A 14,318-nucleotide genomic window follows, 5' to 3' on the forward strand; every position below is an offset into this window, starting at 1 on the left:
AAGCAAATTTAAAGATGAGAACATTAACATTATGCTTGATTCCACTTGCCTGTCACTATAAGCAGGGGCAATAATGCTCAGCAAATCAGTAGTCAGTAAGTCAGTAATAAAAGTAATCAGCTCAGTAATACAAGAAAGGAAAATAAAGCATTATTTTTGAAGATGAAGATGGGTTCAAGATGTAGATTGAAATTAATTTACCATTCTGATGGCCAAGGTAATTAAATATTTATTTACACAGGAAAAAATGAAAGTCCGATACTGGGCAAATAACAAGTGTATCCGTGTTGATTAACTGGAAGGACAAGTGTGGTGATGGAGTTCTGTGTGTACCTGTAACATGGCAATCTAAAAACTTACTTGAAATTACAAAATGAAATTCAGCTTGTGTTGGGTATACAAGTGGTTAGTCTATGGTCACTGCTTTAGTTCCTTCAGTGAGGTTCAGTATCTCTCTTTTTTTTCTATGTGCAAGAAAACTCAGAAACAAGGCCAATTTTTAAATATTTCTTATGCTGGTGTAACTGCTGAATATTGTTGAAAGGAAATTTACTGACTTGCTCTCAGAAAGGGCTGATAAATATAGTCACTAGAAATCAGGTGTTGCAATGGCACTTGTACCATCAGATTGTATGAGCTCCCTGAGCTTGATATTTCCAAACGTACAGCAGAGGCAACCTGTGCTGCTAGCAATTATTACTGTTTGAATGATTTCGCTAACTTTATTAGAACTGTGACTGCTGAATTTGAAATTTAGTATCCTAACAAACACTAGTGTCCTTGGGCTACTTTAAACCTCTGACTACAGTACATGTTGTATATGTCCCTGTCATGTATTTTTGTGATAATGTACAAAATTGGTTGTATCCTTCTGAGGACTGCACTGCCAAAGCCTTTAGGGTATTATCCCATACTGAGTGTTACTTGTGGTATCAGATGAATTAGGAAAATCTCTGTTGGTTACATCAGAGATACTACTTTTCTTTGTATCCTTTTCTTTGAATTTTCAGATGCCATTTTATACAAATTAACAAGAAAATAGCTCTGCTGAAATTTTGACAGTGATGTTAGAATAAAAGAAGTTGCTGCTTTGAAGCTCCACTTCTGATCAATGTTAAAATAGCCATTGCGAATTATTTTTGTTCTGATTAATAAAATTGATGTCTACATCTAATTTGCAGAAAGTTTTTATCGAATTGTCTAATTTGAATTTAGCAATTGGTAACAGGGAAAATTTGGTGTGACAAACGAACAAAATATGTATTTAAATATCCTGTACTAAGTGGCAGGAGATAAACTAGCTGGAGAACAAAATAAGAAAACATCAAAGTATGATCTTGAGACTTTGAAAACAGTAATACAGCCAAATCCTCTTTCCATTGCAAGGATTAGGCTTGTGTATGTTCACCCCTCTGCCATTAGGCAGAAAATACAAAACCCTGAAAGCATGTACCACTGAGCTTAAGGGCAGCTTCTACTCCACTGCTAAAAAACTATTAAAAGGCTCCCTGGTATGATGAGATGGAATTTTGACCTCTTATTCTATCTTTTTGATCTTGTACTTTGTTTTACCTGCACTATACTTTCTCTGTAGTTGTTACACTTTATTCTGCATTCTTATTGTTTTACCTTGCTCTTCCTCAGTGCACTGTGTAACAAACAGATATGTATGAGTAGTGTATAAGACAAGCTTTTCACTGTATATCAGTATATGTGATAATAATAAACCAGATCCAATTCCAATGGCTTGAAATTTAATCTTGGTTAATAGTAGTAGAGCAACTCTACAAGTATCAGTAGAGCATCACAGCAGTGTACAATGGATACATTTTCAGCCAGCAGCTTATTTTAAATCCCATTGTATCATAAAGAAAACTTCTGTAATTATAATTGATGTATTTTGGCAGGACATTGAAACAATCACTTAACTTGTATACTCTTTCTGATGTAGGCATGTAACGAATTCACTACACATGTGATGAATCTTCTACGAGAACAGAGCAGGACACGCCCCATTTCACCAAAGGAGATCGAAAGGATGGTCAACATCATCCATCGAAAGTTCAGTTCAATCCAAATGCAGTTAAAGCAGAGCACATGTGAAGCAGTTATGATCTTACGGTCAAGATTTCTTGATGCCAGGTATTTCTTTCTCATAGACTACACATCATTGAAGTGTATAATTATATAATTATAATATGTATGTGGACTGGTTCGTGACATATTAGACATTAGTCATGCATAACTAATGTCAGTCCCAAAGATTAACTTACTAGCCGTAACTTAATCCAAAACTTAATGTATGTCCTCTAGACATTATGTGCTGGATTATGGTCTAACACTGTTAATATAGCACAATATCTTTGTTAGTGTGAAGATATTTCTGACCGGCTGTGCTCATATCTTTTACTATTGTTTATTGGATGGACATCTGTTATTGCAGAAGTATATCAACACTTTCATCTATGTATGCTGCCTAAAATTTATATCATTTGTAAATGTACAACCATCAAGATCAGAGTCTACCTGTATAGAATTGATTCTGAACAATGCAACATGTCCTGTAAACCAGAAAACAGAAACCACCAAGTAAAGAAATGGCTTAGAAGAACTGAATCAAGAATAGTTTACTATAGTTTGTTGCAATTTGGAAGTCATTTTCTTAAAGGAATCCTTAAAGTACATAAATGTACACGTTCAACATCAAGATTTCAGCTGCTGCCTGAAATGAGTTTGTATGTTCTCCCTGTGACCACGTGGGTTTTCACCAGGTGCCCCAGTTTCCTTCCACAATCCAAAGATGTACCAGTTGATAGGATAATTGGTCATTGTAAATTGTCCCATGATCAGGCTAGGATTAAATGGGGCGGATTGCTGGGCAGTGTGGCACGAAGCTATTCCTCACTGTATCTCAATAATAAAAATTAAAAATTTGAAGAATGCTTCTTAATTTCCATTATTGAAAAGCAATTTGTTTATATGTTCATCGTTTTAGATAAGTATTGTAATTTGAAGATTTTAAACCTCTTCTGGATCAATTATGAAAATGCAATTATTTCAGCACAGACACAGGTGATTTGGCCCACAGAGTCAGTTTTGACTATCAGGATTGGGAATGTGGGGAGATTAAATTGGAAATAGTGTAATCCTACACTATTATCAATGAAATCTCCCCACAATCTTGTCAACTTTAGCCCCCTCTGGATTTTACCATTGACCTACAAACTGAGAGACAATTTGGAATGGCCCAGTGACCTACCAACCTGCATGTTAATCCAGGTTGACCTTTGCTGTTGTAATTTTCTTAAAGTGGATGAAAAAGTACTCTGGATGCTAAAAGTGTTTAGAAGGCATATCAAGTACCTGCTGGAGCATAGGATATAGAAGTTGGGATGTACAAAGTACGAAGCAAATTTATTATCAAAGTACGTATGTCACCACATACAACCCTGAGATTCATTTTCTTTCTTGCATTCTCAATAAATCGAATAACTATAATAGACTCAATGAGAGATTGCACCAACAGGGCAGATAACCAATGTACAAAAGACAGCAAACTGTGCAAATACAAAAAGTTAGAAAAAATAGCAATAATAAAAAGTAAATAAATAAGCAATAATTATTGAGGCCATAAGATGAAGAGTCCTTGAAAGTGAGTCCATAGGTTGTGGGAGCAGTTCAGTGATAGGGTGACTGAAGTTCAGTGAAGTTATCCCCTCTGGTTCAAGAGCCTGATGGTTGAGGGGTAATAACTGCTTCTGAACCTGGTGGTGTGGGTCCTGAGGTTCCTACATATCTTTCTTGATGGCAGCAGTGAGAAGAGAGCATGGCCTGGATGGTGCAGGTCCTTGATGATGGATGCTGCTTTCCTGCGACAGCGCTCTGTGTAGATGCGCTCAATGGAGGGTTTTACCTGTGATGCACTGTGCTGTCCACTACTTTTTGTAGGTTTTTCTATTCAAGGGCATTGCTGTTTCCTTACCAGGCTGCAATGCCTGATATGCTCTCCACAGCAGTTTGTCAAACTTTTAGATGGCATGGCAAATCTTCACAAACTTTTAAGAAAGTAGAAGCGTTGCCATGGTTTTTTTGTGATGGCATTTTCATGCTGAATTCAGGACAGATCCTCTGAAATGATAACTACGAGTTATTTAAACTTGCTGACCCTCTCCACTTCTGATCCTTGATGAGGATTTGGCTCATGGATGTCTGATGTCTATGTTCCATATGTTTCAATTATATAAACCGTTAATTAGGCCTCACCAGGACTACTGCTTGAGTACTGGTAGCTACAGTACAGGAAAAGAGTGTTTGGACAGGAGAGAATGCTGAGGGGATTCACTTGAATGGAGTGTTTCATTGACGAAAGGAGACTGAATAGGATGGGTTCCTAAAAGTGCAGGAGGATAGTGGTTTGAGATGTACAAAATTAGGAGGGGCATTGGTACCAAGAAACTATTCTCCTTGGCTGACGTGTCTAAAATCCAAGAGAATATGATAAGGTAAGGGATATGATGTTTAGAGGGGATTTGAAGAAAAACTTTTAAATGCAGAGGGTAGTTGGAGTTTGAAACAAATGCTTGAAGGGACTGTGGGGATTAGTATTCTCTTGATATTTAAGAAGCATCTCAATGGCACTTGAATCTCTAAAGCATAGAAGACTTTTGGCCAAGTGCTGGAAAAAGGGATTGATTTAGATGAGTACTTGATATTTAACATGGGTGTGCTGAGCTAAAGGACCTTTCTCTGTGCCATTTTGCTCTTTGACTCTTATACAGCCGGTGTGCCAAATCTCTTCCCGAGATGCTGTTTGCTTCACCCACCCTTCTATTGAGGGATTCCCACTTTTCCCTTCCTCCAGTTTTGCAAACAAACCTCATGGGTTTTGCTAGAGATGGAAAAGAGGATAGACCAGGGAGCAGAAATGGTGTACAGTGTTCTCCTGGATCATAAACATCAGATGTTATGACTGATGTTTTTAACTGACTTGGAAAACTAGTTAGAAAGACTCCATGCTCAACGGCGAAAACAAGTGGGAATCTTATCAAAAACCCATGCATTCATTGTGAAGTACTTTCACTATGAAATTATTTGCTTGTAACCTCTTAAAGGTTTCCCAATACCTTTTATGATTGTTTTCAGAGTGGTAAAGACTTGTATGGTTGTTGGCTCATTCACAGTACAATGGAGCTTTTGGGAATAAAGAAATCTTACCTCATAGTGTTGAAAGGTGTTCCCTGTGTGCTTCTGCAAGAACATCTTTGCCATGATTCTGTTCTGAAAATAAAATTGTCCATAACTAATGTAACAAATATAATTAAAAGATGTAGGAGAAATGACCTTTTTCTCTACTGGTGTTCAAACCTCAATGGCAGTAAACTGATCTGCTTGTTAGCAATTGAACCTCTTCTCATAGTTTCTGGCATGGACTCACGATATTGGCCAGAGTGGTGAAGGCATCCACTATACTCCAGTGATGAGTTTGTGTGTCTTCCAAAAAATTATTTATCTGCTGGCACATTAGACACCTTTCCCAGAATCTCTATGTATGTTATGCCCAAATTAAAATCATGTGGAATATCCTATTGATTCCTGTTCCTTGACAATTGTGCTAGATCCTGTGTTTAAAAAATGAGGGGGTACTACAGTTTATAACAAACCCAGACCAAATGATTCACCATAAAATTATCTTCAAGATACCATCACAACCATGACATGTTCTGGGCATCATTACAGAGGTTCTGTATCCTTGATCTATAATGTTCAGATGGACTGTAGACCAGCAGATTGTATTGAGTAGCATTATCCCATAGGCACATCATTTTACTCTGTGAAGTCAGCAGTTACCAAAATAGCCCAAATAAGTCGCTTATGAATTAAATGAACACAAGTAAGTATAACCCATGATTCTCAAAAAGATGTAGTCACTTAATTCACTATGAAGCAGAAAGTGGTTATTCAGCCCAGTGAGTTCATACTAAGTCTTAACAGAGCAATCTCATCAGTCCCAGTCTTCCTTGCTCTATCATTTCTTTATACTCCTGCAACTTTGTCTCTTTTGTGGTACCATCAATTCTCCTTTGATTCCTTATACCATTTAATTACACAATGGGATCATTTTTACAGTAGCAAACTAACCCACCAGTATATCTTTAGGTTGTAGGAGGAAACAAAAGCACTTGAGAGAAACCCATGTAGTTACAAGGGTGTGTGTGCACAATGGTGATCAAAAGATTCTTCCAAAAGATTTAAATCTCCTGGCACACAGAGCACTTGAGGTTAGGGTTGAACCTAGCTTCCTGAAGCTTTGGGGCAGTAGTGCTAACTGCTCTTGCCTTAGAACATACAAACATTGTAGAACATAGAATAGTACAGCACATTACAGGCCCTTTGGCCCACAATGTTGTGCCGACCCTCAGACCCCGCCTCCCATATAACCCCCCACCTTAAATTCCTCCATATACCTGTCAAGTAGTGTCTTAAACTTCACTATTGTAACTGCCTCCACCACTGACTCAGGCAGTGCATTCCACGCACCAACCCACTCTCTGAGTAGAAAAACCTTCCTCTAATATCCCCCTTGAACTTCCCACCCCTTACCTTAAAGCCGTGCCCTCTTGTATTGAGCACTGGTGCTCTGGGGAAGAGGCGCTGGCTATCCACTCTACCTATTCCTCTTATTATCTTGTACACCTCTATCATGCCTCCTCTCATCCTCCTTCTCTCCAAAGAGTAAAGCCCCAACTCCCTTAATCTCTGATCATAATGCATACTTTCTGAACCAGGCAGCATCATGGTAAATTTTTCCAATGCTTCCACATCCTTCCTATAGTGAGGTGACCAGAACTGGACACAGTACTCCAAGTGTGGCCTAACCAGAGTTTTGCAGAGCTGCATCATTACATCGCAACTCTTAAACTCTATCCCTCGACTTATGAAAGCTAACACCCCGTAAGCTTTCTTAACTACCCTATGCACCTGTGAGGCAACTTTCAGGGATGTGTGGACATGTACCCTGAGATCCCTCTGCTCCTCCACACTACCAAATATCCTGCCATTTGCTTTGTACTTTGCCTTGGAGTTTGTCCTTCCAAAGTGAACCACCTCACACTTCTCTGGGTTGAACTCCATCTGCCACTTCTCAGCCCACTTCTGCATCCTATCAATGTCTCTCTGCAATCTTTGACAATCCTCTACACAATCTACAACACCACCAACCCTTGTGTCGTCTGCAAACCTGCCAACCCACCCTTCTACCCCCACGTCCAGGTTGTTAATAAAAATCACAAAAAGTAGAGGTCCCAGAACAGATCCTTGTGGGACACCACTAGTCACAATCCTCCAATCTGAATGTACTCCCTCCACCATGACCCTCTGCCTTCTGCAAGCAAGCCAATTCTGAATCCAGCTGGCCAAACTTCCCTGGATCCCTTGCCTTCTGGCTTTCTGAATAAGCCTACTGTGTGGAACCTTGTCAAATGCCTTGCTAAAATCCATATACAGGTGTCCCCTGCTTTTCGAACGTTTGCTCTACGAAACTTCACTGTTACGAAAGACCTACATTAGTACCCTGTTTTCGCTTTCAGAAGGTGTTTTCACTGTTACAAAAAAAATCAGCGCGCGATAAAAGGCAGTGCGCGCCCCGAGTAGCTGCTTTCCCCGGGATTCGGAACGGCATTGCTTTAACATGTGCCCGTGAGCAGCCATTTGCAAGATGAGTTCTGAGGTATTGGAAAAGCCTGAAAGAGTTTGTAAGGATGTTACACTTATTGTAAAACTAGACATAATTAAGCTTTTCGATCGTGGTGAACGAAGTAAGGACAACATGAGTTTGGCTTGTGGAAGCTGATGAAGATGATTTTGAAGAGATTTTGGCATCCCATGACCAAGAACTGGTAGATGAAGAGCTGATGCAATTGGAAGAGGAAAGGATAACAATCGAAACCGAATTCAGTAGCGAAATGAACGTGAAGCAACTGCGTGAGATTTTCGCTGCAATGATAAAGTACGACTTTAATTTTGAAAGGGTACGTAGGTTTAGGGGATATTTTCAGGATGGTTTGAGTGCTTACAAAGAACTGTATGACAGAAAAATGCGCGAGGCTCAGCAGTCAAGCAAGCCTTCCACATCAGCCACAGCAAACGACGAACCTCGACCTTCGACATCAAGACAGGCAGTCATAGGAGAAGATGAGCTGTCTGCTCTAATGGAAACAAACGACGATGAGATGACACCCCAGTGTCCCACCACCCCAACACCCAGGCCCGGACAGGTACCGATTCGCGGAGAATGCAGCGGTAGCCGGGACACACCCAGCACATCTTAAAGAAAAAAGCCGAAATAAACAAGCTAATTAATTAGGTGCTGCCCGACACGTAATTAATTAGCATGTTTATTTCGGCTTTTTTCTTAAAGATGTACTGTGTGCCTTCCGGCTACCGCTGCATGCTTCGTGGCAATGTATCGGTCGGCGGCCTGGAGGGTGGGGGCCACTGCACCACCCCAGCCTGCGACGACTCAGTCTAACACACCATCATCAGTGTGCTCGGCGCTAAACCAATTCCGGTAAGTGATACTACACTGTTCATACATTATTTCTACTTTATATAGGCTGTGTATTTTTACGTGTTATTTGGTATGATTTGGTATGATAGTTTAAAGGTTACTGGAGAGCGCTTGCACCGTGTTTTTGCCGAGAGCGCTTGCGTGAGATTTTCGCTTTGGAGAACAGCGCCGGCAATGATTGTGGAAAAGTATTTCTACTTTATATAGGCTGTGTGTTTATCATTTCATTCCTGCTTTTACTATATGTTACTGTTATTTTCGGTTTTATGTGTTATTTGGCATGATTTGGTAGGTTATTTTTGGGTCTGCGAACTCTCACAAAATTTTCCCATATAAATAAATGGTAATTGCTTCTTCGCTTTACGACATTTCGGCTTACGAACCGTTTCATAGGAACGCTGTACCTTCGGATGGTGGGGGAACCCTGTAGATCATATCCACTGCACTACCCTCATCTATATGCCTGGTCACCTCCTCAAAGAACTCTATCAGGCTTGTTAGACACGATCTGCCCTTCACAAAGCCATGCTGACTGTCCCTGATCAGACCATGATTCTCTAAATGCCCATAGATCCTATCCTTAGTTTGCATAAAATCCTATGACATCTATGAAACATCAAATACAATTCTACTTATTGTAAATATTACTGATTTTGCCTTATCTGTAGCTCTTAACACATTTGACAGGTTGAGTGGGCCTTGACTTTTACCTCCATAGAGGCTCCAGGATTTTCTTGAGATCATGAAGCCACAGGAAGATTATGCACTAAAGTTACCAAACATGTTTGTTAGAATTTGTTTAGAACTTGAAGTTTCTGATCCTGCAGTGATGGAGCGTATGCAATTCACTTTGTAAAACTCTGAGGTGGGCACATGTTCACAATCTGAAAAGTATTGTGACAATGTAACCAAATCTTCTGAAACCTTCACTTAACTCGTTTATTACCGATTTACTTTATACCTCAGAATCAGAATCAGGTTTATTATCATCGGCATGTGTGACATGAAATTTGTTAACTTAGCAGCAGCAGTTCAATGCAATACATAATATAGAAGAGGAAAAAAAAAAGAAAGTAATAATAAATAAATAAATAAATAAATAAATCAGTGACAGTATATGTATATTGAATAGATTTTAAAAAGTGCAAAAACAGAAATACTGTATATTTTAAAAAGTGAGGTAGTGTCCAAGGGTTCAATGTCCATTTAGGAATCGAATGGCAGAGGGAAAGAAGCTGTCCTGAATTGCTGAGTGTGTGCCTTCAGGCTTCTGTACCTCCTACCTGATGGTAACAGTGAGAAAAGGGCATTCCTGGATGAAGATGTCCTGGATACTTTGTAGACTATTACTCAAGATGGAGTTGGCTAGATTTACAACCCTCTGCAGCTTCTTTCAGTCCTGTGCAGTAGCCCCTCCATACCAGACAGAATGCTCTCCGCAGTACAGCTATAGAAGTTTTTGAGTGTATTTGTTGACATGCCAAATCTCTTCAAACTCCTAATAAAGTATGGCTGCTGTCTTGCCTTCTTTATAACTACATTGAAATGTTGGGACCAGGTTAGATCCTCAGAGATCTTGACACCCAGGAACTTGAAGCTGCTCACTCTCTCCACTTCTGATCCCTCTGAGGATTGATAACGTGTTCCTTTGTCTTACCCTTCCTGAAGTCCACAATCAGCTCCTTGGTCTTACTGACCTTTGATTCTCTTTGTACTGATTCTCAATCTCCAAATCACCACATTGTGCTTGTTGATCTTAAATTTATTCTTAGTTAACACTTGCCCCTTGTTTTCAAATCTCCATGTTGTCTTGCCTCTGCCTCTAAGTGCAACCTCCTCCCTAAACACTCTTTTGAGCAAAGAACACACCTCTAATTCTGATCTCTTAATGATTCTCAACATAATATAATTTCTCTACAATAGATACTTTCTACTGGTTGCCAAGGTCATGAGCTTTGGAATTCCTTTCCCTAAACCCTTCCTCTGTACTTCTCTTTACTCCTTTGAACTCAATAAATACATCTTTGACCAGTCTTTCGGTCATCTGCCCAAATGTTTTCTAAAATTTGTTTCAATGCCAATATTTGTTCACTTCCATGAAGCGCCTTGGCTGATAACTGATTTAAATATTTTACAAAATAGGAAATTGTGATTCAGAGCTGAAGAAGCTTTTCATCACATGGTTGTGTGAGATCTACTTGTTCTTCATTACACTTGCAAGAGAGCTTTTTCCCTGTATAGTCCTGATTTTCTAATGTGACCTTTATGAATTGTTCATTTGAATGATTTTCAAATAGTAAATTTAGCACTATTTTCCTCAACCTTGATATATTCAAACAATGAGATGTTCCTGTCAGCAGCCCTTTACAGACTGCTAGAAATTGTGTCCATGTGACCTTTACTCTCCCTAGTGTAATACAGTATTCTGGAGAGGTTGAGAGGATATTTTGGGCTTCAATGTCTTGGAAGGAATATATTCTTTAGAACTTGGCAATTTAAAAGGATTGTCATGGAATTTCAGCAACATAATATTAATTTGTATTTTTACTTATAAACAAAATACAGAGAAAGGGAAGGATATTAAGAAACTGAATACGAGTATTATTGTTGGGAAAACTCTTGGATTCTTGATCCACTGAATTACATTAATTTCTCCTTTTTTGATTAGTACCTGTAAAATTCTATTGATTTAAACAACCCTGGAAATTGTGTAGTGATCTAAAATGTTAATTGTAGATGAGCTTGTTTCATTGTAATTTGTTCCTTCAAGCTTTGCAGATCTCAGTAAATTTTAACAATTTGGATGGTGAATAACATGAAGTTATTTCTAACTATCTCTCAAAAAAGTAAGAAAAAGATTGATAGTTGCCACATGTTCTTGAATAAGCTGAATGTGCAAACTGCCTGTTCTGTAGCAGCCTATTGCTTGGCAAGAAAAAATAAGTTTCAACATCATCCACGTGACCTTTTCTCACAGAATTTTACAATAATCATAATAATTTAAAAATTATATATTTTTTACATTGTGCTTGCTTTAAAAACTGTGTTTATATTACCACTGTGGTGAACTAATTAAAATGGCTATTTTAGGGTGCACATATTAGAATTCCAGTATGCTGCTAAAATAGTTTTTAAAAAGTCACCCATGGGAGTCCTTGGATCTCAAGGGCACATGGTAAAGCTACCTGGAGTTAATTTAAGTGTTCACAGAGTGCAGGCACTACCATCCGCAGTCTCTAAACATTTAAATGTTAACTCCTAGGAGAGGAGCTCTGTGCAGGCGTGTAACCAAGCATTCACCAAGCTCTCTCCTGGGCAAGAGAATTGGAGCTCCAGTCAAGCAGCGTAAATAGGAACTGATACTAAAGCCAACAACCTGAGACCAGGAGCTACTGCATAAATGCAGCATTAAGCACTAAACTGCAATTTCTAAAGCCAGCATTAGTACATAATTTACAGCAGTACAATAAGAAAAACAGTTACCACATTGTAGATTAACCATCCTGTTGGAGAATTTTAATAAAATGTATTTATTATAAACCTTGTTTCATATGAACCATGTTAATTATACTCTGAACTTGTTGCTTGTATTTTTAATTCTGGGCTGCTTTAGTCCATTTAGACTTTTTTTGTAAGTCTTTCCTATGCACAAGATCTGTAGAGCATTTATTTTGGAATTGAGCCTCATTAGTGTTTGTATTATTTATTTTGAAAGTATATATCAAAATTATTTTCCTAGAATGGAAAGGGAAAAGAAAGCTAAATCACCTACTATCCAACTAAAATATAAATGGTGATGGCTCAACCCCTCCATGATCATGAGGACTGTGTAAGCACGTCAGTGCATTATACTCTAGAATAAATTTTGGAAGTATAGACACTACTATGTAATGCTTTTACCACTACTGATCAAGGATGAATTTCTCTGCATAGTAATATCTCTGCAAACTGCACTTGAGAAGGGCCAAGTGATGCATTTGACCAATAGATGTGACTTAATGTGTGTTTTGGTATTGAAATGGGCTCTGTTTTAATAGGTTTTATATTAGAAAAGAGAAACTATGTTAAATATTACATTTATCTAATGCTTATGGCTTCCATCTAAAATCAACTTTGTGTTGCACAGTGGTATGAACAGAGAAGGAATGTGTGAGATCAAAAGAACATTGACAACAGCATGAAATAAGGATCTATCTTGGTAAAAGTAAACCTCTAAATTGAGTAACAGCTCTAGCTTAACTTTTAGTTTCAAATTTATGAGCAGTATCAAAAAAGTTGTCTAAAAAGCAACCATTTTCATGCCCTAAGGACCTACGGATATTGAAATGTTAAATTTTAGAAGGTGTAGCTTTAAGATGAAAGGGGAAATGTTTAAAGGAGATTTATAAGGCAATTTGTTTTACAGAGTAGGTGTCTGGAATGCACTACCAGGGCAGGTGGTCAAAGCAGATATGATGGTAACATTTAGAAGGCATTTAAACAAGCACTTAACAGACAGAGAAAAGAGGGGTGTCCAACATGATGTGCAATTTAAATTGGCATCATGGTCAGAAATTGTGGGCCAAAAGGCCTGTTCTTGTGTGGTGTGGTTCTATATTTTTTGCTGGTGGCTTACGGGTATTGAATTACTTTTGAAGTAATTGACATTTTTAGTTTAAATTTGTGTAAATGATTGCACAAGCAAAAGTGAGAGTAATGGCTAGATGGCTTATAATTGGTGTCTGATAGGGTAGAGAAAAATTATCTTGCAGTTCAGGAAAGTGCAGTGGGAACCTTCTGCACTCACATGAGGAAGCAGTCAATGCTCAAGTCTACAATACCTGACAGCACCTTTCAGACATCAGACGAGATTATGCTGAAGTCCTGCAGCGGGAATTGAACTCACAATCTTCTCACTCAGTAGGGATAATTCTCTCAGTAAAACCACATTGTTGTTAAAGCAGATACAAACTTCTTCCTACTCACTGGATGCAATCAACATGCACTTCCTCTGATTGAAGGAAAGCTTAAGAGAAAAGAATACAACCTCTGAACACACATCCTTTTTCCAAATGATGAAATATTATACGTTCACTCTAGTGGTCCCTGATTTGAATTCAGATGCTTCCTCTCAAGTGTCACAAATGTCTTTAGCTTTTGAAAGCTCAGATTGGGTTCCATGCAGGTTTTCAGTGTACGATTAAAATTGATGGATGAGCATGCCACTCGGTCAAGAGTTGGATAAAATAACCCAAACCTTCGGCTATCAAGAGGATAAAATAGCATGCAACTGCTGTTAATAAAAGCATTCCTGTAGATATTTTGTGTATTGAATGTAAATTTGACATATTATAAAATTGGTGCAAGGGTTTTCAACCGCAAAAGAGATGCATGTAACTCACAACATGCTTGCCCACCCATATAGTCCAATCATTTTGTGTGTGTTCATTTTGCGCTCTGCTCTATTTAAATACCATGTATAATGTGATTGGGAAGAGACTGTGTACCTTTGTACATGGAGATTATTTTGATTTGACAGTGCATTGTTTCATAAACTGATGTTAAATTTGTATGTCTTTTCATTATTACATTTTTATCCCTACCATATTCACCACCAACACTTTGTGATAGTGGAGATGTTGGCTATTTATTACTAACATTGTGGGCAAAACATGGAGAATAATATTACAATCACCATTACAAACATATATCTTTTTAAAAATATCATAATATTATAGCCATGATTCAAATACCAACCATGATCTCTGTTGGT

At 38.4% G+C, this 14,318-nt stretch overlaps 1 protein-coding gene across 5 annotated transcripts in view; it reads left to right on the plus strand.

Moving 5' to 3' along the window:
- Positions 1–14,318, plus strand: part of LOC134359783 (pre-B-cell leukemia transcription factor 3) — a 217,632-nt gene that overhangs the window by 181,688 nt on the left and 21,626 nt on the right. For all 5 annotated transcript variants that reach the window (XR_010021203.1, XM_063073415.1, XM_063073414.1 and 2 more), the window contains one exon: positions 1,952–2,142. Coding sequence is in view for 4 of the 5 variants with exons in the window: in XM_063073415.1 (XP_062929485.1) it covers positions 1,952–2,142 (191 nt within the window). In the remaining variant the exon portion in view is untranslated. The remainder of the gene's footprint in view (positions 1–1,951; positions 2,143–14,318) is intronic.

The sequence above is a fragment of the Mobula hypostoma genome, chromosome 21 (genome assembly GCF_963921235.1).
Source record: "Mobula hypostoma chromosome 21, sMobHyp1.1, whole genome shotgun sequence".
Lineage (NCBI taxonomy): Eukaryota > Metazoa > Chordata > Chondrichthyes > Myliobatiformes > Myliobatidae > Mobula > Mobula hypostoma.